A 21,264-nucleotide genomic window follows, 5' to 3' on the forward strand; every position below is an offset into this window, starting at 1 on the left:
CCCTACTTAAGAGCATTCCGCCACCACCTGTACTGGAGTAGATCATTCTAGCTTTAAACCTAAGACACTCGGCCAGGGTCCGTAGCACATCCAGAGCGGGACCCAAAGAGATCCTATTCTTTCTAAGGTTGAACAAATGAAACAGACTGGCTGGCGCTACGTGAAGTACCAACAGTTGAAGCCATCCTTCGCTTGTCAGGACGAGTTGGCATTTGAAGATGACGTGTGGCGTTGTGGGATTGTCACTGGACTAATAATCCAGAGACCCTGAGTAATGGTCTGGGGACTCGCGTTCACCTCCCACCAGGGTAGATCTGGAATTTGAATTCAATGAAAATCTGGTATTAAATGTCTAGTGATGACCATGCAACCAATGCAGATTGTCGTAAAACCCCATCTGGTTCACTATGCCCTTTAGGGAAGGAAATCTGTAGTGCTTATCTGGTCAGGCTTACATGTGACTCCAGACCCACAGCAATATGGTTGACTCTTAAGTGCCGTCGGGGATGGGCAATAAACGCTGGCCCAGCCAACGACGCCCACAGCGATGCCCACATCCCATGAACAAATTTTAAAAAGGTTCTGCAAGGATCACGGCTGGCTGTCCCAATTCAGGCCAGCAGCCCTTCCTTCAAGAGCTACATAGTACCAACCCAGGGCAGGCAAAGATGAAGATGTTGGCACATAGTTACATCTGGTGCCCAGGCATAGATAAAGCCATTGAAGAACTGGTACAACAGTGCCACTCTTGCCAAATTCAGCAATCCTTTCCACCTTCCGCCACCCTTCACCATTGGGAATGGCCAGTTTACCTGTAGACCGGGGTCCATGTTGATTATGGGCAAGATATTTTTAGTGCTGGTGGGTGCCCACTCGAACTGGTTATCGGTTCAAGAGATGAGGACAACTACTTCGGTGGCCACGATAGATGCCTTGCATAGAGTGTTTGCCATTCGTGGGATTCGTAAGTCAATTATTTAGGATAACGGCATCCCCTTCACTGGTGAGGATTTCCAGGTTTTTGTGCGAGCTAATGGCATACGACACATGAGGACAGCCCCCCTACCACCCATCGTCACACAGTCTGACCGAGAGGGCCTTCCAAACTTTCAAGAATCCAATTAAAATGTAATCTGATAACCCCCTTCGCCAGAGGTTGGTTAATTTTTTTTTTTAAACTGTTATACAACTCAATCTCCAATTCCACTACGGGGGGGGGGGGGGGGGGGGGGGGGGGGGGGTCACACCAGCTGAGCTGCTCATAGGCCATTGGTTGAGAACACAATTGGGTCTTGTGTTTCCAAATTTGGCAGGGAGGGTGGAGGCACATCAGAGCCTCCCTGAAGATTCAGCGGTCAGAACAGAGAGGTGGCAGGTTATTCTGGGTGGGAGACCCGGTTTTGGTCCATAATTTCACTTCAAGCTCACCTTGATGAGCAGGATCGTTTGTGGCCTAGCCAGGCTCGGTGACTTGTAGTCAGTGTGAATGAGAAGACAGTCAGAAAGTGCATCGACCACTTGAGATAATTGATGGCGACCCCCAACTTGGAGTGGTCAAGTCAAGCTAGCATTGTGAACACTCCTGTAAATCTGTCTAGTTTTCTGTTCAACCAGCTATACCCGCCGATGCTGGTGAGTCCAACTCGCCTGCTGAATTGGGCCTCCTGAGGTGGCACCTACTGTTGACCACTTGATCACCCAAAAGAGTGCCGAGCTTGTGGCAGGGCTACAGAGGTCCGGGAGGACCCAGTGATCTCCAAGCCGATTGACTTTTTGATGTACTATCTTGCGCTTATTGTCTTGGATAACATTCGTAACTTCTGTATATAGGTTTGGAGTAGTTGTAAAAGGAACTCGGGGAGGGGGTGATAGCATGGCCCCTTTAAGGGGGTGGTCTCCACAGACCATGTGACTGGCTCAGGGCCAATCGCACAGGAATGCGTGAACCACAGACAATGGGGAGTTTGCTCCGGAAGCAGGATGGCAGTGTGGACCAGTTGTACAGTGTTCTGTGCCTGTTTTGTAACTGTCGTTGCCTTTCATCATTAAACCCCTTTTGTTTACTACTAGAAGCCTCCAGTGTATGTCTCGAGCCACCACATTAACAACGAATAGGAGTTCAGTTTCTGAGGACGTGCACACATAAGTATACTCTGCACATTGAAGCTCAATGGCTGAGGTTGGATTGATTTTGGTTTTGGATTGAAGGCAAAATAGATTGGTGAACACCAAAAGTTTAATTCAGAAAGACACAGGTACTTATAATGGGCCCATTGTACCAGCTGCCACAACAGATCTTTCAAAAGCATTACCGTCAAAACCACATAGACGTGCTAATAAACGTGTATGTGATTATTCCAAACACTGTTAGCTTGTTAACCAAGTTGTAAAGCCAAGGGAGCAACTATGGACCAGGCGACATAATTGAGCTTTAAACTGGCTTTGAAAAATGCTGAAGATATTCCAGATGTGAGACAAATTATAAGTGGATCGTCACATCACAAATGTTGTGTTTGAAAGCTCGTTATTCACACATTCTGCAGACTGTTCAAAGAGCTTGTTGTCAAAAATTCTAAAGGTCATCAATAGAGTGGTTACTGAGGTATTGAAGAATATGTTACTGCATAGGAGTACAGTTCACACAGTAGATACTGAACACATCATCTGCAGTGTTGTACAAGTATTGTTACAATTTCTGGCTGGAAAGAGTTGTGTTGGCCTTCCTACCTCTGCTGCCCCCTCTCACCCACCTATCCCTCATTAAAATGAAGATACCTTGCCTATCTGAAATCCTTACTGCTTAATGCTATTGTCCCGCAGGTCATAATGATGCAGGACGTTCTGTTCGGATCCTCTGTATCTATCAAGCTACCTTAACCTTTGCTTTGGGAGCTGGATAGTGAGCTTGATGGTACACCTTATGGGGCATTGTTAGAGGTACACACTATCTGAAATACCATGCAATTAAAATACTGCTCTGATTTTTGTCTTCAAAGTGCCTATGTCCCTTAAACCAGGGTCCCATCTTTCAGCTTGGGTGGATGTAAATGTTCCCATGGCGCTATTTAAACTAAATAGAGGAGGGATGGTTCTGGAGAGGGGATACGTAGACTTACAATACAAAAGGACTTGGCAGTATTGCAAGGCAGCTATTTAGGTAAGGATACTAACAGGAAGGGACAGAGTGTACAAACACCAAAAAGAAAGAGAAGGAAATAAGGTCAACGGGGGCAAAATGGCAACAAGAAAAAAAATTAATGGCTCTTTACTTAAATGTATGTAGTATTCAGCACAAAATAAATGAATTAACAGCACAAATTGAAATGGGTATGATCTTATAGCCATTACTTACTAAGAGGTGGTTACAAGGAGATCAAATCTGTTAATAAGAGATGGAATGAGTATGATAGCAAGAAATTATATTAGACTGGAAGATGTTATATCCATATGGATGGAGGTAAGAAATAACAAGGGGAAGTTCATACCGGTGGCAGTAATCTGGAGTCCCTCGAATAGTAGCTATATGTAGGATGGAGAATAAATCAGGAGATAATGAGGGCATGTAAAAAAGGCAGTACATTAATCATGGATGACTTTAATATTCACGTGGATTGGGAAAATAAAATTGGCAGAGGTAGCCATGAGGAAGAATTCATAAGCGTACATTTGGGACCGTTTCCTGGAACAATAAGTTGTGGATCCAACCAGGGATCAGGTCATTTTGGATCTGGTAATGTCTAACGAAGCAGGTTTAATAAATAATCTCAAGGTAAAAGGTTCCTGAGGAAACAGTGACTATAACATAGTAGAATTTAGCAATCAGATTTTGCCAATGAGAAATGCGGGTCAGAAACAACTGTGCCATAAGAAGAGGGGGAAAGGTCAGGCATCGGAGATCGGGGTGCCATTTCATACATACAATTTACAGTGCAGAAGGAGGCCATTCGGCCCATCGAGTCTGCACCGGCTCTTGGAAAGAGCACCCTACCTAAGGTCACACCCTATCCCCATAACCCAGTAACCCCACCCAACACTAAGGGCAATTTTGGACACTAAGGGCAATTTAGCATGGCCAATCCACCTAACCTGCACATCTTTGGACTGTGGGAGGAAACCGGAGCACCCGGAGGAAACCCACGCGCACACAGGAGAACGTGCAGACTCCGCATAGACAGTAACCCAAGCCGGGAATCGAACCTGGGACCCTGGAGCTGTGAAGCAATTGTGCTATCCACAATGCTACCGTGCTGCCCCAAATTTAAAAGTGGCTTCCCGATCTCTCGGCTACAATGGGGAAAGCCGGCGAGTGAAGCTCCCACTGTACAAAACGGGGCTCTGCGCGGCCTTGGCCACGCGTTCCCCATTCAGGCCACGTCAATAGCCATATGTTTCTTGGCACGGTTTGTGCCGGTTAACACGCGGCTAAACGCACTCGCTAGGGGACTTTGTTCCATGTTGGGAGAATTGCGGCCAAGGAGTCAACAGAGGGATGCAGATAGGTTAAGTGAGTGGGCAAAAACTTGGCAAATGGAATATAATGTAGGGAAATGTGAAGTTATGCACTTCTGTAGGAAGAATAAAGAATCTGAATATTATTTAAATAGGGAATGGCTTCAGAATGCTGCAACACAGAGGGATTTGGGGGTCCTCGTGCATCAATCACAACAAGTTAACATGCAAGTTCAGCAGGTGATAGGGAAAGCAAATGAAATGATGGCCTTTATTTCAAAAAGGATTGGAGTATAAAAATAAGGAAGTCTTGTCTTGCTAAAATTATACAGACAGCAACTGGAATACTGTGAACAGTTTTGGGACTTTGATCGAAGGAAAGATATACTGGCATTGGAGGCAGTCCACAGAAGGTTCACTAGATTGATCCTGGGTATGGAGGGATTTTCTCATGGGGAGAGATTGAGTCGGTTGGACCTGTACTCATTGGAGTTCAGAAGAACGAGAGGCGACCTTAGAGACACATAGGGCTGGCTGCTTCGACTGCTCCCGCTGCACGATCGCCACGGACGGGACGCAAACCATGTAAAGGTCCATTGACCTCGGGTGGGAATTTCCAGCCACCGGGTGGGCATGGCCGAAGAATCCCGCCCATAGGATTCTCATGGCGCTCGACAGGGTAGATGCGGAAAGTTTGTTTCTCCTTGTGGGAGTGTCTAGGACCAGATAGCATCATCTCAGAGTACAGAGATATCCATTCAAGACAGGAATTAGGAGGAATTTCTTCTCTCAGAGGGTCAGATCGGCGGGTGGTCACTCAATCCCCCATTCAAGGAGGGAGGGGGTGGGGGGGCCGTGGGCAGGGTTCAGTCCAGCAATGGGGGAGGGGGGTGGGCAGTCCAGGAGGGGGCATCATATGTGTGGATGGTGTCCCATGTGAGGCTGTGTTTCTTAAATAGCTACTCTGAAGTTAGCAGTGATTATTTTCCTCCAACTTTATCAGAGTAACTATCAGGGTACAACTGGTGGAACCATCAGAAGTTAGCGATTTAAATCACCTCTGTCAGATGGTTTCTCGCCCAGCGCAATTGTCCAGATGAAGAAGATAGAACTTCTGAGCAAACATTTACGTGGAAGGGGATTCCCCAACGTATCATTGGGGTACCTGCAAATGCGGCTCTGGGGAACCAGGAAGTTATGGGAATATCTAATAATTATCACATTGCGGCTTGTGGAAAGTCAGTCACGTTTCCCAAATTACAATGAAGTTCCCACAACTTCAAAAAGTACTTCAACCATAAAGCACTTTAATATCTGATGGTCAGGAAGGGCACTATATAAATGAAACTCTTTCTCTCTTATCCCCAAGCAAACATCCTCAAACATTCCTGGTGAGTTGTAAACCTAGAATGTGTCTTGACAGCACTCTGCAAACCGAGCACAGACTTGTACAATCATCTTGTTTTGATCACATACAAGCTGCATACTAATCAAGAGAAGTTACTTGGAGTTAAGAAAACCTCCTGAGCTGGTCTTGAGCAGGAGTACATTACAGCACCCAGCCATGGGTGTGAACCCTAATGCACTCTTATTTTGAATCAGAAAGGAGGTGTATAATCCACCAGAATATAAAGAGTGCATAGGTCACCTCCTTTTTTAAAAAATAATTTTTATTCAAATATTCACAAAATATCAACAACAAAAGACAAAAAGAAAAGACCCCCCCCCCATATACATAAATAATAAATTAACAGCCTTCATCAACACAAAGGCAAGTCCTGGACCCCGCGTGGCAGCAGCAGTGGGAACTTCACCACCTGCCGACGAACAAACGCCCTTACCTGCGTATATCTGAAGGTGTTCCCGGGGGGGGAGCCCAAACTTCCCCTCTAGCTCACCCAGGCTCACAAACTTCTCGTTCACAAACAGGTCCCCCATCCTTCTAATACCTACGCTGTGCCAGGTCAGAAACCCTCCGTCCATCCTCCCCGGGACAAACCGATGGTTCCCCCGAATCGGGAACCACACCGAGGCCCTCACCACCCCACTGTGACGTCTCCATTGCCCCCAAATTTTGAGAGCAGCCGTCACCACTGGGCTCCTGGTGTACCTCGTTGGAGGAAGCGGCAGCGGCGCCGTCACTAGCGCCTCCAGGCTCGTGCCCACACAGGACGCCACCTCCAGCCTCTTCCATGCTGCCTCATCCCCCTCCATCACCCACTTACGCACCATTGCCACATTGGCGGCCCAATAATACCCACAGAGGTTAGGCAGCGCCAACGCCCCCCCATCCCTGCACCGCTCCAGGAACACCCTCGGGGTCTTCTGCACCCATACAAACCCCATAATGCTCCTGTTAACCCACCTAAGAAGGCCCTAGGGATCAGGATGGGGAGGCATTGGAACAGGAACAAAAACCTCGGGAGCACCGTCATTTTAACTGACTGCACCCTGCCCGCCAGGGGGAGTGGCAGCACGTCCCACTTCTTAAACTCCTCCTCCATCTGCTCCACCAGTCTCGTGAAGTTAAGCTTATGTAGGGCCCCCCAGCTCCTAGCCACCTGGACCCCCAGGTACCTGAAACTCCTCTCCGCCCTTTTTAGTGGGAGCTCACCAATTCCCCTCGCCTGGTCCCCCGGGTGCACTACGAACAACTCGCTCTTCCCCATATTAAGCTAGTACCCGGAAAAATCTCCAAACTCCCTAAGGATCCTCATCACCTCCGGCATTCCCCCCACTAGGTCCGCCACATACAGCAGCAAATATTCCGCATAGAGCGACACCCGATGCTCCTCCCCATCCCGCACCAGCCCCCCCAGTTCCTCGACTCCCTCAATACCATGGGTTCAATCGCCAGTGCAAAGAGCAGGGGGGATAGGGGACACCCCTGCCTCATCCCCCGGTGTAGCCGGAAATACTCTGACCTCCGTCTGTTCGTGGCCACACTCTCCACTCATACAGCAGCCTCACCCACCTGACGAACCCCTCCCCGAACCAGAACCTTTTCAACACCTCCCACAGGTACCCCCACTCCACCCTATCAAACGCCTTCTCCGCGCGGATCCATCGCCGCCACTATCTCCGCCTCCCCTTCCATCGCCGGCATCATTATAACATTCAAGAGCCTCCGTACATTAGTATTCAACTGCCTCCCTTTCACGAACCCCGCCTGATCCTCATGTATGACCTGAGGCACACAGTCCTCTATCCTCATGGCCAAAATCTTTGCCAGCAACTTTGCGTCTACATTTAAGAGTGAGATCAGCCTATATGACCCACACTGTAGGGGATCCTTGTCCCGCTTCAGGATCAGGGAAATCAGCACTCTAGACATCATCGGGGGCAGAGCCCCCCCTTCCCTTGCCTCATTAAAGGTCCTTACCAACAGCGGGCCCAGCAGGTCCGCATACTTCTTGTAAAATTCAACCGGGAACCCATCCGGCCCCGGTGCCTTCCCCGCCTGCATGTTCCCTATCCCTTTAACCAACTCCTCCAACCCAACCAGCGCCCCCAACCCCGCCACCTGCCCCTCCTCCACCTTCGGAAACCTCAGCCGGTCCAGGAAGTGACCCATCCCTCCCTCTTCCAGTGGGGGCTCAGACCGGGACAGTTCCTCGTAGAGGTCCCTGAAGACCCCATTGATACCCACCGCACTTCGCACCGTGTTCCCTCCTCCACCCCTAACTCCCCCGATCTCCCTAGCTGCCTCTCGCTTCCGAAGCTGGTGTACCAGCATACGGTTCGCCTTTTCTCCGTATTCATATACCGCCCCCTGTGCCTTCCTCCACTGCGCCTCCGCCTTCCTGGTGGTCAACAAATCGAACTCAGCCTGGAGGCTATGTAGCTCCTTAAGCAATCCCTCCTCCAGGGCCTCCGCGTACCTCCTATCCAGTCTCACCATCTCCCCCACCAACCTCTCCCTCGCTCTCCTCTCCCCCTCTCCTTGTGTGCCCTAATGAAGATCAGCTCTCTTATGACCACCGCCTTCAGCGCCTCCCAGACCACCCCTACTTGCACCTCCCCATTGTCATTAGCCTCCAGGTACCTCTCTATACACTTCTGGACCCGCCCGCTCACCTCCTCGTCCGCCAGCAACCCACCTCTAGGCGCCACAGCGGGCGCTGGTCCCTCTCCTCCCCCAACTCGAAGTCCACCCAGTGCGGAGCATGATCAGAAATGGCTGTCGCCAAGTACTCCGTATCCTCCACCCTCGGAATCAGCGCCCTGCTCATGACAAAAAAGTCAATCCGGGAGTAGGCCTTGTGAACATGGGAGAAGAATGAAAATTCCCTGGCCCCCGGCCTCGTAAACCTCCATGGATCCACACCTCCCATCTGGTCCATGAACCCCCTCAGCACCTTGGCCACCGCCAGCCTCCTGCCTGTCCTAGACCTAGAGCGATCGAATGTTGGATCTAGCACTGTGTTGAAATCCCCCCCCATTATCAGGCCCCCTGTCTCCAGGTCCGGAATCCGGCCCAGCATACGCCGCATGAACACTGCATCGTCCCAATTCGGGGCATATACATTGACCAACACTACCCGCTCTCCCTGCAGCTTGCCACTTACCATCACATACCTATAGCCATTGTCTGCCACAATGCTCGACGCCTTCGAACGACACTCTCTTCCCCACCAAGATCGCCATCCCCCAATTTTTTGCATCCAGACCAGAGTGAAACACCTGCCCTAACCACCCCTTTCTCAACCTTACCTGATCCGCCACCCTCAGGTGCGTCTCCTGAAGCATGGCCACATCCACCTTCACCCCCTTCAGGTGCGCGAACACCCGGGCCCGCTTGACCGGCCCATTCAGTCCCCTTACATTCCAGGTTATCAGCCGGATCAGCCCCCCCCCCACACACACTACCAGCGGGATCTCATCCATTCCACTCCCAGCGCGGGAGCAAAAGCCCGCGCTTCCCAGCTCCGGCCCCGCCCCTTCAGCCCTAAACACGGGGAAAAGCCCGCGCTTTCCACTCGCCCGGCCCCGCCTCCCCTGGCGCAGCACCCTTTCCATGCCCGGTCCCACTACCCCCAACTCAGTCCTCTCTTCCCTCTGCCGCCCCCCCCCTCCCCCCCTGCGGGGCCCCATCTCCCCTACCGACCATCAACCCCCCAAGCAGTTTACCTACACCCCCACGAGCCCGCCCGGCGGACCTAATTAAAACAGTGCCCAAACAACCCCCCAAAAAACAAAGAACCCCCCCTCGAAACATAACCCGACAATCCCCAACCATCCCTCCACCGTGACCCCTCATCCCCGACCCTTAGTCTGAGTCCAGTTTTTCGACCTGAACAAAGGCCCACGCCTCCTCCGGGAACTCATAATAATGGTGTTGATCCTTATAGGTGACCCACAGACGTGCCGGCTGCAGCATACCGAACTTCACCCCCTTCCTGTGCAGCACTGCCTTCGCCCGGTTGTAACCGGCCCTCTTCTTCGCCACCTCCGCGCTCCAATCCTGGTAGATCCGGACCTCCACGTTCTCCCACCTGCTGCTCCGCTCCTTCTTGGCCCACCTTAACACACACTCCCGATCAGCAAACCGGTGGAACCGTATCAGCACTGCCGGCGGTGGCTCGCTGGGCTTGGGCCTCCTCACCAGCACTCGGTGGGCCCCCTCCAGCTCCAAGGGCCCCTGAAAGGCCCCCGTTCCCATCAGCGAATTCAGCATGGTGACCACGTAGGCCCCCACACGTCCGATCCCTCCAGCCCCTCCGGGAGACCCAGGATCCGCAGGTTTTTCCGCCTCAACCGGTTCTCCATCTCCTCGAACCTCGCCTGCCATCTCTTGTGGAGCGCCTCGTGCGCCTCCACCTTCACCGCCAAACCCAGGATCTCGTCCTCGTTCTCCGAGACCTTCTGCCGGACCTCCCGGATCGCCGCCCCTTGGGCCGTCTGGGTCTCCAGCAGCTTATCGATTGAAGCCTTCATCGGCTCCAGCAGCTCTGCTTTCAGTTCCTTAAAACAGCGCTGGAGAAGCTCCTGCTGCTCTTGCGCCCACTGCCTCCACGCTGCCATGTCTCCTCCCGCCGCCATCTTGGTCCTCCTTCCTCGCACCTTTCTTTGCTTCAATGCCACTTTTTTTTTTTTTTATAAATCGCCCCACTCCTGGTCCAATCCATACACCATCGGGGGAATGTGCTGTCCCCTTCCCACACTGGGAAACGTTGAACAAGCACCGTTAGGGCCATAAAAAGAGCCCAAAGGTCCATTTTTAGCAGGAGCTGCCGAACGTGCGACTAAGCTCCGCATAGCCGCAACCGGAAGTCCATAGGTCACCTCTTTGATATACATGTGGAAGACCAACTACAGGTTATGTGATATATCCCCTGTAGTACTCTGTACGGGTCCGGAGGGGAGGTCATTTGGGAATGTTGTCCTCTGGCCTGGGTTAAGCCCCGGGCACAGCAGGAGGTTGTAATGGGCAGAAACAATCTGTTCTGATCACAATAGCCTGTTCAGACAGCTCTAGCAAAGTCACTCATGGCCCACAGACTCTATTAGTTGAGTAGGGCATCCTGAGATTTGGTCCCAGTGTGCTGCCTTCGCAGAAGTCCAGCGGCATCTATCCCTACATGTGAAGGCCCCTCTAACGTGACCTCCCTGACATCCTTGCTGGGGTGTCTCAGCCGTGGTCACCCATCCATTCTTGCTGAAAGCTCACAGTCATAGCCGCCAAAGTCCCCAGACTTTAAAAAAAAAAGTCCCAATTCACCTACAGTTCTTCATGGGGGTTGGTTGCAGTCCCAGCAGTGGCCATTACTATTTCTGGTGCTGCTGGGACTAGAGAGTTGAAGCTCTCAAGACCTCCTCCCAGATGGGCACTCACTCAGAACGAATTAAGGCCATTTGGTACATAACATTACTATAGGGTATTGGATTTCTGGTCGGCAAAGTGTTGACCAACTTTTAGGTCAGTGGGTTGGGTAGGGGGGCTGGTTGGTAATTCATCGCCCCTGTAATTCCACCCAAGGTTACTCAAAACTAAACGGCAATTAAAGCGCTGCTTATTTCTATGATATTTTCATCAATTTTAACAATATTGTCCCTTGTTATCACACTATAATTTTTATAAAATGCTACCTGATTGCATTGGTTCCGGACATATTTTACATTTGCTGATATGTAAATGAATTTGAACTCCAGTCAAGACAAATCACAATTTAAAACTAGTGCCATCTTGGCTGTAGTTTGTGCCCAGATTGCAACAGCTGCACTCAATTCACTGGACGTAACGCATTTTCAGACGTCTGGTGGTCATGAAAAGCACTAATCTGTCTTTCTTTCCTTACTTTCGGATTGCCCATTGCAGTCAAAGCAAAAGCTTCATTTTCTGTCTCATCTAAGCTGTTGTCGAACAATTCCAGCAAAACTCGCCATGAGAAAAGTCAGGATTGTTTAGACAATACCTGAGGCACAGATTGAAGCGCACGTTAGTAAATAGAAACATTGATGCCAGGGCATCATAAAAATCAGTTTTCTTTAAACAAATATCTGTAGATTTATGAGCAAATAATGCTAGATGACATGAAGATGCCATACAGAAAGGTTTAGTAAGAAATATAATCACTTTGTCGGGGGTGCGGGGGTGGGAGTGGGGGGGGGGGGGGGGGGGGGGGATTTTCTTCCACCCAACAGGGATTGTCCCATCCTTCCTATCTGGATTTCCTGGATTATCAATTAATTTTCACAGGGGATGGATAAATCATTTTCCTTCCTTTTCCACTTCCCTTTTGCAAAGAAAATGGTCCATGGCCAGTTTAAACATAAAGTACATTTCCCCCCAAAAAAATCCATTAATATTACATCAGAAAAATATATCTTTTCAAAAAAATGTTGCATCTTTATTTTCTGGTTTAAGAGAGGTTTCAATTACTGCAGGAACCTGCTCAGAAACAGAATAGGCATTCCTCCAGTAAAACATTTGGGATGAGCTTGTTAACCTCAAGTATGACAAAAAGAAAATCATTCATACAGGTCAGCCTGATAAAACAATTGCACATGGAGTTCTTCACCACAGCCTATCTGCTGAAAGATCTGTGCTACGACAGGGCACTCCAAGTCAACCACTTGCTTCTTAACCATGAAACCCGCATGTGACGAAAAAGGCATAACAATCTGTCTTTGTTCGTGGTGTTTTCTTAAAATAAATATTCAACACACTCAATGGAGCCGTCATTGCCCAATGCACTCACAATTAAATATTCTGGAAAACAGCATTCATTGTGTTATATAGCTGTCAATCAATATTCTGCACCAAATATTAATATTTGCTGCCACATGGTCACATATATGGTTTAAAACAACTTACTTCTACACCTAGAGCAACGGCTCCTGTCGTACTCGATTAACTCAACACGCTTAATATGCTCTCTTGAAAATATTCTTGCGTGGTCCTTTTCTTGGCGCAAACGAGCCGCTTCTTCTTTGGCAAATACACCCAAGTCTTGGGTATATCTGCCATACATCTAATAATGAATGGGGGGGGAAAAGAAAAGTCACATAAATAGCATAAACACAAGGGGCACTGTTAACATTATAATAATGAAAGGCCACACTCCCATCCCAGATTCAAACTTCTTTTTATCTTCATCACCTCTGTTGATTTGATAAGTATTCAACCAAGTCAACTTTCTTCTACAATGGAACAAACTACAGACAGCTTCTCAAAGAGGGATGTCTAGAATTACTGCATTTGCTGTTGACAGATGTTGCTGAGATGCATGATTATAGTTACATTACCACTGCACTTTTGGCACATTTCGTGGACTGAAATTATCACTTTTTGTGACAAAACACCAGTTAGCTACCAGGACAAACCCAGTTTTAATTCTCATTTACCCAATAAAAAAGTGCATACTCCAGCTGTTGCGAATAAACATGTTAATGGGTGGGAACTACAAATAATAAAATGGTTTTATAGAAGCAGGGAGGGATCAGCACACAAGAAAAGCATTATGTTGCAATCAATGCCATACAATGTATAAAGAGAGGAAGAAGTGGGGAGCTCCAGTGTTGGCCCAAGTCTTCCGGTCAGCGTTGGAACCCCTGTATCTGATTTGATCAGTCAGAAAACTGCCCACTTACCCTCATAAGATTTTCCTGGCCAAACTTCCAATGGAGTGTTCTGCAGAACCCCCCTCAGAGAGGGAATCCATAGAGAGAGCAGCAAAGAGAATCTGCACAGAAGCTATTCTCCCAGTTTCTGGCAGAAGCAGCCACATTTTGGTGTGTAAAGATCCTCAAGCCCCTCAGTGCATTAATGAATGAGTGTGTGAGCAATTGGGTCAGTCAGCAAGTATGTGCGCGAGGTTAAAAAACAGAAAATGCTGGAAAATCTCAGCAGCTCTGGTAGCATAGGTGTAAATACAACAGTTAACACGGAGACTGGGTGACTCTTCGTCAGTAACTTGCTTTTATCTATGTATGCGTAGTATGTAGGTCAGTTGGGGGTGGGGGCGGAGTATGAGAGATGGATGGGGAGGACGGAGGGGGCGGGGGGGCAGGAGTCATCAGTTGTACAGTTGCCAGAAGTTAAGAGCAGGATTCCTCCGACTTACCGGAATAGTTATCCAGGAAAGTTAGAAACGTCTGACGTCTCCGACTCTAACTCCGAATCATCACAGACATTTCTTTTTTGGGGGGGGGGGGGGGGGGGGGGGGAGAAGAGAGGGGGGGGGGGTGTCGAAGGGAGCAAGGGAATTGCCTATCGGAAGTTCAAAATTCCCAGGCAATTCTCCAGGGCGCATCTTTGGTCAGATGTCCGGCCGTTATTCCAGTGATACTGGCAATGGTCGATTGCACGACTGAACGGTAATAATACTCACCCAAGTCAGAAGTTCATGGGTTCAAACCCCAATCCAGAGGCGTAAATGGATAATGTAGGCTGTCACAGATTATCTTGACATTGATCTTAATGCAGCTTGTGAAAATGTGTTGTCTGCAAATTTGCAATCGCAATGCCCTACACTATAATCATGACTGCACTCCAGAGCTCTTTCTTTGGCAAACCCTGGCACCTGAAAGGTACGATATAAATGCAGGCCCTTATTTTTTACTAAGACTAGGCATGCAAGCAATTCACTTGATCACTGGATTCACAAAGTCATATATCTGAACAGGATTTCTTTTCCTTTAAAAAAAATTATTCTCTCTTTACAGTGAGAAAGGGAGGAGGAGGAACAGGTTACTTTCAATGCTATGATGTCACACGTAAGATGCTGGATAACATTTCCATTGCATAATAACACATCTCAATCTGATCTGCACCATCATGTTACAGCATCAGGACAGGTTTAGGTAAGGTAGAAAAAGAAACGCTGTTTCCATTAAGGTTTTAGCCAAGAGATGCAGGGGGTTGTGGTAAAAAAAAAAGTTAATGTTTTGAATGATCTCCAACGAGCAATCCAGTCATCCCCTTTGCCCACAGCTCTACAAGATTATTTCATTCGTATCCACTCAATTTCCTTTTGAAATCAATCATTGTCTCTGCTTTTACCCACCCTGAGAGTCAGCATTTTTCAGGCCATTATCACTCAAGTGTTTAAAACTGGCACCGTTCCCTGCCACCAGATCTCTTCATGTAAAGGGTATGATGGGGAAACAGGTGTCCAGAATGAAGAACTTTTGCTATTTAGTGTGTATTCTCAATGAACTGGGAGGCCATGGCCCATGAGGAAGAACAATGACCTATTAAACATCCTGTTCCAAACTCCAACGATTTGGATGTGATCGAGATACTAAATCGCTTAGAACTGAAACATTAATTCTGTTTTTCTCCACAGATGTTACCAGACCTGCCGAGTTTATCCAGAATGTTCTATTTTTGCTCAAGGTGGACTTGGTTTCTTGCAGCCTGGTGGATTTATCTTGGAAGGTCCAATTTGACTGGACTGAAAGACTGGCCAGCTGGTAGATAAATGGGAATGCGCTTGTACCTAAACAGCCTCTTGGTCCACAATCGGCAGACAGAAAACATAATTCGGCTGACATACAGCTGTCTGAAGGATGGGTTTCAATTGTTTCTCCCATAATAAGTTGCTGATTGTGAGCCTCAGAACTATCAACAACCCTTATTCGGAAATCACACAATTAAGGCTGACTGTCTTAATCTTTCGTAACAAGCTCAGTCTGTCCATTGAAATGAATATGCAAGAGAATGTTAAGTCAACTCATCAACCAAATCATTCAAAAAAGACTGTAGCTTAGAACCTGGAATGTCAATGTGTGGCTTCTAGGATAGAAAAAAAGGCTGGAGCCCACGGATCTCAGCGCAATACCGAGAAGGGAGAATGCAATATTGATTGCTGCTTTTCCTGAATTACAATAATCACTGCATGTCAAAATCCATCAAGTGCTTTGGCACATCCAGGACTTATGAAAGGCTCTATATAAATGCAGGGTCGGCAGGGCTGGGTTTGCCATTGTCGGTTCCGGTGCCGAGTGGTCCAGTTTTATTCCTTTTTTGTGTTTTCGAAGCGGTTGAATGCAAAGGAGTGGCTTGCTAGGCCATTTCAAAGTCAATCACATTGCTGTGCATCTGGCATCACATATAGGCCAGACCAGCCAGACCAGGTAAGGTTTAGGTTTCCTTCCCTAAAGGATATTAGGGAACCAGATGAGTTTTTACAGCAATGGTTTCATGGTCATCATTAGACTTTTAATTCCAGACATTTTAAATTCCACTATCTGCTGTGGTGAGATTCGAACCTGGCCCTCCAGACCCGGGTGACACAAAATTGGAAGGCCTGACAGGACACCACTGCTCAGCTGTTTTAACGAGCAGTCACAAGATGCAAATTAATGCAAATGTCGTTCACCCCACCTGCCAGTGGGAAGACCGACCCACCATTAATCCGCCATTGGGAGAACTGCAACCTAATTTTATGCCTTCCAACTTTTGGCTCTTGCCAGATTCTCCACACCCATCTGCCACGAAACCCACCACAGACAGGTTGGGAAAATTCCACCCCTCAACTTCAAATGAGTTTAGTCGTGGAGCCCAAAAATAATACAAAAAGACAGACTTGTATTTATAGAGCGCTTTTCATGACCCCCACTGTTTATTTTCATGACCCCCACTGTTTCCAGGCACTTTACAGCCAATAAGGTGTTAAGTGTAGTTACTGTTGTAATACAGCAGTCCATATTCACACGGCAAGCTCCCACAAACAGCAAGATAATATTGGCCGCGTAATCTGTTCTTTGCGATGTAGACAGAGTAATAAATATTGCCATGGACACGAGAAATAACTTCCCTTTTCTGCTTTGGAATAGTGGCATGGAACTTTTTCCATTCAGCCAAGGAGGCCAATGGGGCCTCAGCTTAACACCTCATCCAAAAGATGGCACCCGTTGCATTGTAGTTAGTGCTCCATCGTTCTGCAATGGAGCGTCAACATTTTTTGTGCTCAAGCCCTGGGGTTGGACTGCAATCCATAAACTTGTGATTTAGAGGAGAGACTGCTGCCAAACATTGCCCCAAAAATTGCAGGCCATTAGTTGTGACAAAACCAATTCTGCATTGTAACTGCTGATCTGCACGCATCAGCAACCTAACTCAAATTACAATTACCATTGGTAATTTTACCAATTCCAGAAACATAAATAAATGTTTAATCAGGCTTTTCTTACATTTCTGTCTTGTTCAGATTGCCTGATGATAGTTATACACTTAGCTTCAGCAACATGGCGTTAGGCTGTCTTCTTACTAAATCTCAAGGTTTGCATAGAAGTCATTTATCCGGGAGTCCTGCGCACATCTGCTCAACTGCACATACTGTACTTTGACATGTGTGCATATTAAAATGATGAACTTCAAAATCAGCAACACCATTGCTACAGTACAGATAGGAAAAGAATCAGTTACTTTGCACCAAAATTCTTACAAGAAAACCCATGCTCCTCAAATAATTAGACCAGGAAATGTCAAGAATGAGCAAAAGCAGCAGTTACCATCATGCCACATTCACGGAATGATAATTGGAACTGACACAACTATTGAACTCAGATGCATTAAACTTCCAGGGCATGCCTTGCATCACTGAATGCTGGTTGTGACAGGCAGATGGCCTTCAAGACATCTCTCACTGTGCATGGATGGTTTGCCTTCAAGATTATATAACCCCAAGAGTATTATTCTGAATTTAGCCATGAAACAAATGACAACATTGCTGAACTACTCAAACATTCCCTCTTAATACGTCCCCTCTAGCACAACATTATAAAATCAAGAGTCAAAAAAGATACTAGGAGATTAATCCTTATAATTATTTCACAATATGGGCCATTTTATCAGCTTACTGCTTCAAACACTCTTCTGATGTACTTGGGTGTGTCGAGTAACCTCACTGCAGCTAAGTAACAGGTAAATGATAAAAAAGTAATCCTGCAATAGATTCGAACAGAGCACGACAAATATATTCAACAGACAGAGCGTGTGAACATGGCCAATATTGTCAAATTGCAAAAGAAGGTAAATTTGACAAGGTATTTCAAATATTTTGTCCATTATCTATAATATGGGCTAGATAGAAGCATCAAGTATATCCTCCATACATATAACATTACAAAATAAAAATTACATGGTCACCACAAATGACCCACAGTACCAATGTTTTAGCAAAAGATGAAGTGGGATTCTACTTGTTTTTCCAGACTTATACACCATTGGAAACCTCATTGCATTGTGCTTTTATAACACAGCTCAGGTCATTTTCGCTGCTCATTACTTACCCTGTTTACACCCACTGCCGGCAGTGGCTGGTTAATAACTACATCCCAGAAAACCATATGTCCTCAAAGATTCAATCCACATATCTCAATACATGTTACAAAGTCACTGCAGAGAACCAACAGACAGGGCAACCTATGTAAACGGAGAGGGGAGGAAAAAGCACCATGGTGGATGGAATACATTTACAACAGCAAAGACATCGTTAGGGATTTCCAACCATGAACAGTTTGAATTACTATTATGTTCAAATGATTAACAAATCAAACCTAGACGGCAATGCATTTGGTTACTTCCTGTAGATAGTGCACGAGCAATGATAATCACTAATCTCATTTCCTAGTGCACGTTTATAATTCTAAATGAAATACAGCCTTTTGTGCAGAGCAATTTACTTTGGCCCAAGAACAATGAAGGTACATTGGGTCCCCAGGGCAATGTATTTATCTGAAATTTAAGCCTCTGGTTTGAAATGCTTTGGCTTAAATAATGAAAGACTCCAGAGATCCGAAAAAAGGTCCACCCGCAATTAACCTACTGCCCTGTATTATACAACCACGAGCAAAAATAAAACAATTATTACTCCTTGGCATGGCATTTTTATTTTGAAAAAGGGTTATTTAAAAGTATATCATGGATGAGGAGGCATCCATTTTACCAGTCGCTGCAAATTTATCCCCCATTAACTTCTGGTTCAGGGTCAGAGCAAAAGGCATGAGACTCTGGTACACATATTCACTGTTAATATGGATGTACACTTAAACTTGAAATTCTTTAAGGTTAACAAGGAGGTACTGACGTCTTCCCAGAGTGTCCCAGATCAATTTTCCATTTGAACAGGAATTAAAAAGTGGAAACTGACTGATATGAATAGAAAAGCAGGTAAAGGAAATGTAATTGAATGGAAAGAGCAGAACACAAAGTAATTAAAGAGCAAACTTTCATTTCTAGAGCATTTATCAAATCCTCATGATATCCAATTTAGAGCCAATATTATTATGAAACTTTTTGATCTCAACTATAACAATGAGGTAGCAGAAAGAGTAAAATAGGTACTTTTGCACCTGCAAACATTCAGACTAAAGACCTGTGCTCCAGAACCAGCCCTGCCCTTAGCTAAGCTATTTCAGTGCAGCCACAACACTGGTACCTGTAGTGATCTTTACATGGGTATGTACAGAAGGGGCTGATGAGTAATGGAAAGACCACTAGGGGGCAGCACTGGCATGTATAAAAGAGGGAAGCAAGCAGCCCTCTGGCCTCTGTGGCTGATTTGACTGTGAGGAGAACAGAGGCAGAGATTTAGCTCAGGGCTGCTAGTTTATCATCATAGAATACAGTGCAGAAGGAGGCCATTCGGCCAATCGAGTCTGCACCGGCTCTTGGAAAGAGCACCCTACCCAAGGTCAACACCTCCACCCTATCCCCATAACCCAGTAACCCCACCCAACAATAAGGATAATTTTGGACACTAAGGGCAATTTATCATGGCCAATCCACCTAACCTGCACATCTTTGGACTGTGGGAGGAAACCGGAGCACCCGGAAGAAACCCACGCACACACGGGGAGGATGTGCAGACTCCGCACAGACAGTGACCCAAGCCAGAATCAAACCCGAGACCCTGGAGCTGTGAAGTGTGGTCTGGCCTCATTGTAGAGCATAAAAAAGTTGTAACCTTTCTACTAGTACAGTTCTTAAAGTAAGAACTCACACAGTTATTTAAGTTGTGTTGCTCAATAAACCCTCTGTAAAACTTCTGGACGACTTTGAGCCTTCTTCCAAAGCCTCTACTGTAACTGAGTTGAGTAGCACAGATTACCTGCCTTACAGCTAACAAAACAGTACCTACTTGACAATGTGGAAAATTGTGCATGTTATGTCGTGTCCACAAGAAAAACACAGGACAAATCCAGTCTGGCCAAGTACCATCCATCAGTCTATCTTCAAACAGCAGCAAGTAATGGAAGATGTTGTTGACAGTTCTATTAAGCAACATGTACTCAACAATAATGCAGTGAAACTCAGTTTGGGTTCCATCAGAATCAATCAGCTCCTGACCTCATTACAGCCTTGGTTCAAACATGGACAAAACAGCTAAACACCAGAGGTGAGGTAATAGTAACTGCCCTTGACATCAAGGCAGCATTTGACCAAATGTATCATCAAGGAACCCAGGCAAAATTGAAGTCCATGGAAATCAAGGGGAAAATCTCCACTGGTTTGTACCTGGCACAAAGGAAGATGGTTCTTGTTATTAGAGGCCAATCAACTCAGCTCAGAGCATTGCTGCAGGAGTTCCTCAAGGTACAGTTCCAGATCCAACCAGCTTCAGCTGCTACATCAATGAACTTCCCTCCAACATAACATCAGAAGTAGGGATGTTCGCTGATGATTGCATTATGCTCAGTACCATTCATGACTCCGCAGATACTGGAGCAATCCATGACCCCATGAAGCAAGGCCTGGACAACATTAAGGCTTGGGCTGATATGTGGCAAGTAACATTTGTGCCATACAACAGCCAGGCAATAACATGCTCCAAAAAGAGACACTAACCATCTCCCTTGACATTTAACAACAGTGCTACTGCTGTCCGTGTGGAGTTTGCACATTCTCCCCGTGTTTGCGTGGGTTTCACCCCCACAACCCAAAGATGTGCAGGGTAGGTTAATTGGCCATGCTAAATGCCCCTTAATTGGAAGAAAAGAATTGGGTACGCTAAATTTATTTTTGTTAAAGCAGAGCTATTGCTGAATTACCCTGCCACCAATACCCAAGGTTACATTAGCCAGAAATAAACTGGACCAGGCACATAAATACTGTGGTCACAAAAGCAGTTCTTTGGTTTGATTTTGAGATACAGTTTTAATTCAGTTTCAATTAAATCCAATCCTGTCTCTTCCTCCTTTCCATCAGAGGAGTTTCACAGGGGCTTGCAGTGGGGAGGCAGTGGCATAGTGGCATTGTCACTGGACTAAACCAGAGACCCAGAGTAATGCTCTGGGGACCCAGGTCCAAATCCCACCATTGCAGATGATGAAATTTGAATTCAATAAAAAAATGTGGAATTAAAA

The 21,264-nt window shown here is 46.8% G+C and overlaps 1 protein-coding gene across 2 annotated transcripts in view; it reads right to left on the reverse strand.

Moving 5' to 3' along the window:
* clcn2c (chloride channel 2c) overlaps positions 1 to 21,264 on the reverse strand; it is an 870,815-nt gene that overhangs the window by 716,527 nt on the left and 133,024 nt on the right. For both annotated transcript variants that reach the window (XM_072474258.1, XM_072474257.1), the window contains exon 2: positions 12,767 to 12,923. In XM_072474258.1, coding sequence (XP_072330359.1) covers positions 12,767 to 12,923 — 157 coding nt within the window. The remainder of the gene's footprint in view (positions 1 to 12,766; positions 12,924 to 21,264) is intronic.

This window comes from Scyliorhinus torazame, chromosome 14 (genome assembly GCF_047496885.1).
Source record: "Scyliorhinus torazame isolate Kashiwa2021f chromosome 14, sScyTor2.1, whole genome shotgun sequence".
NCBI lineage: Eukaryota > Metazoa > Chordata > Chondrichthyes > Carcharhiniformes > Scyliorhinidae > Scyliorhinus > Scyliorhinus torazame.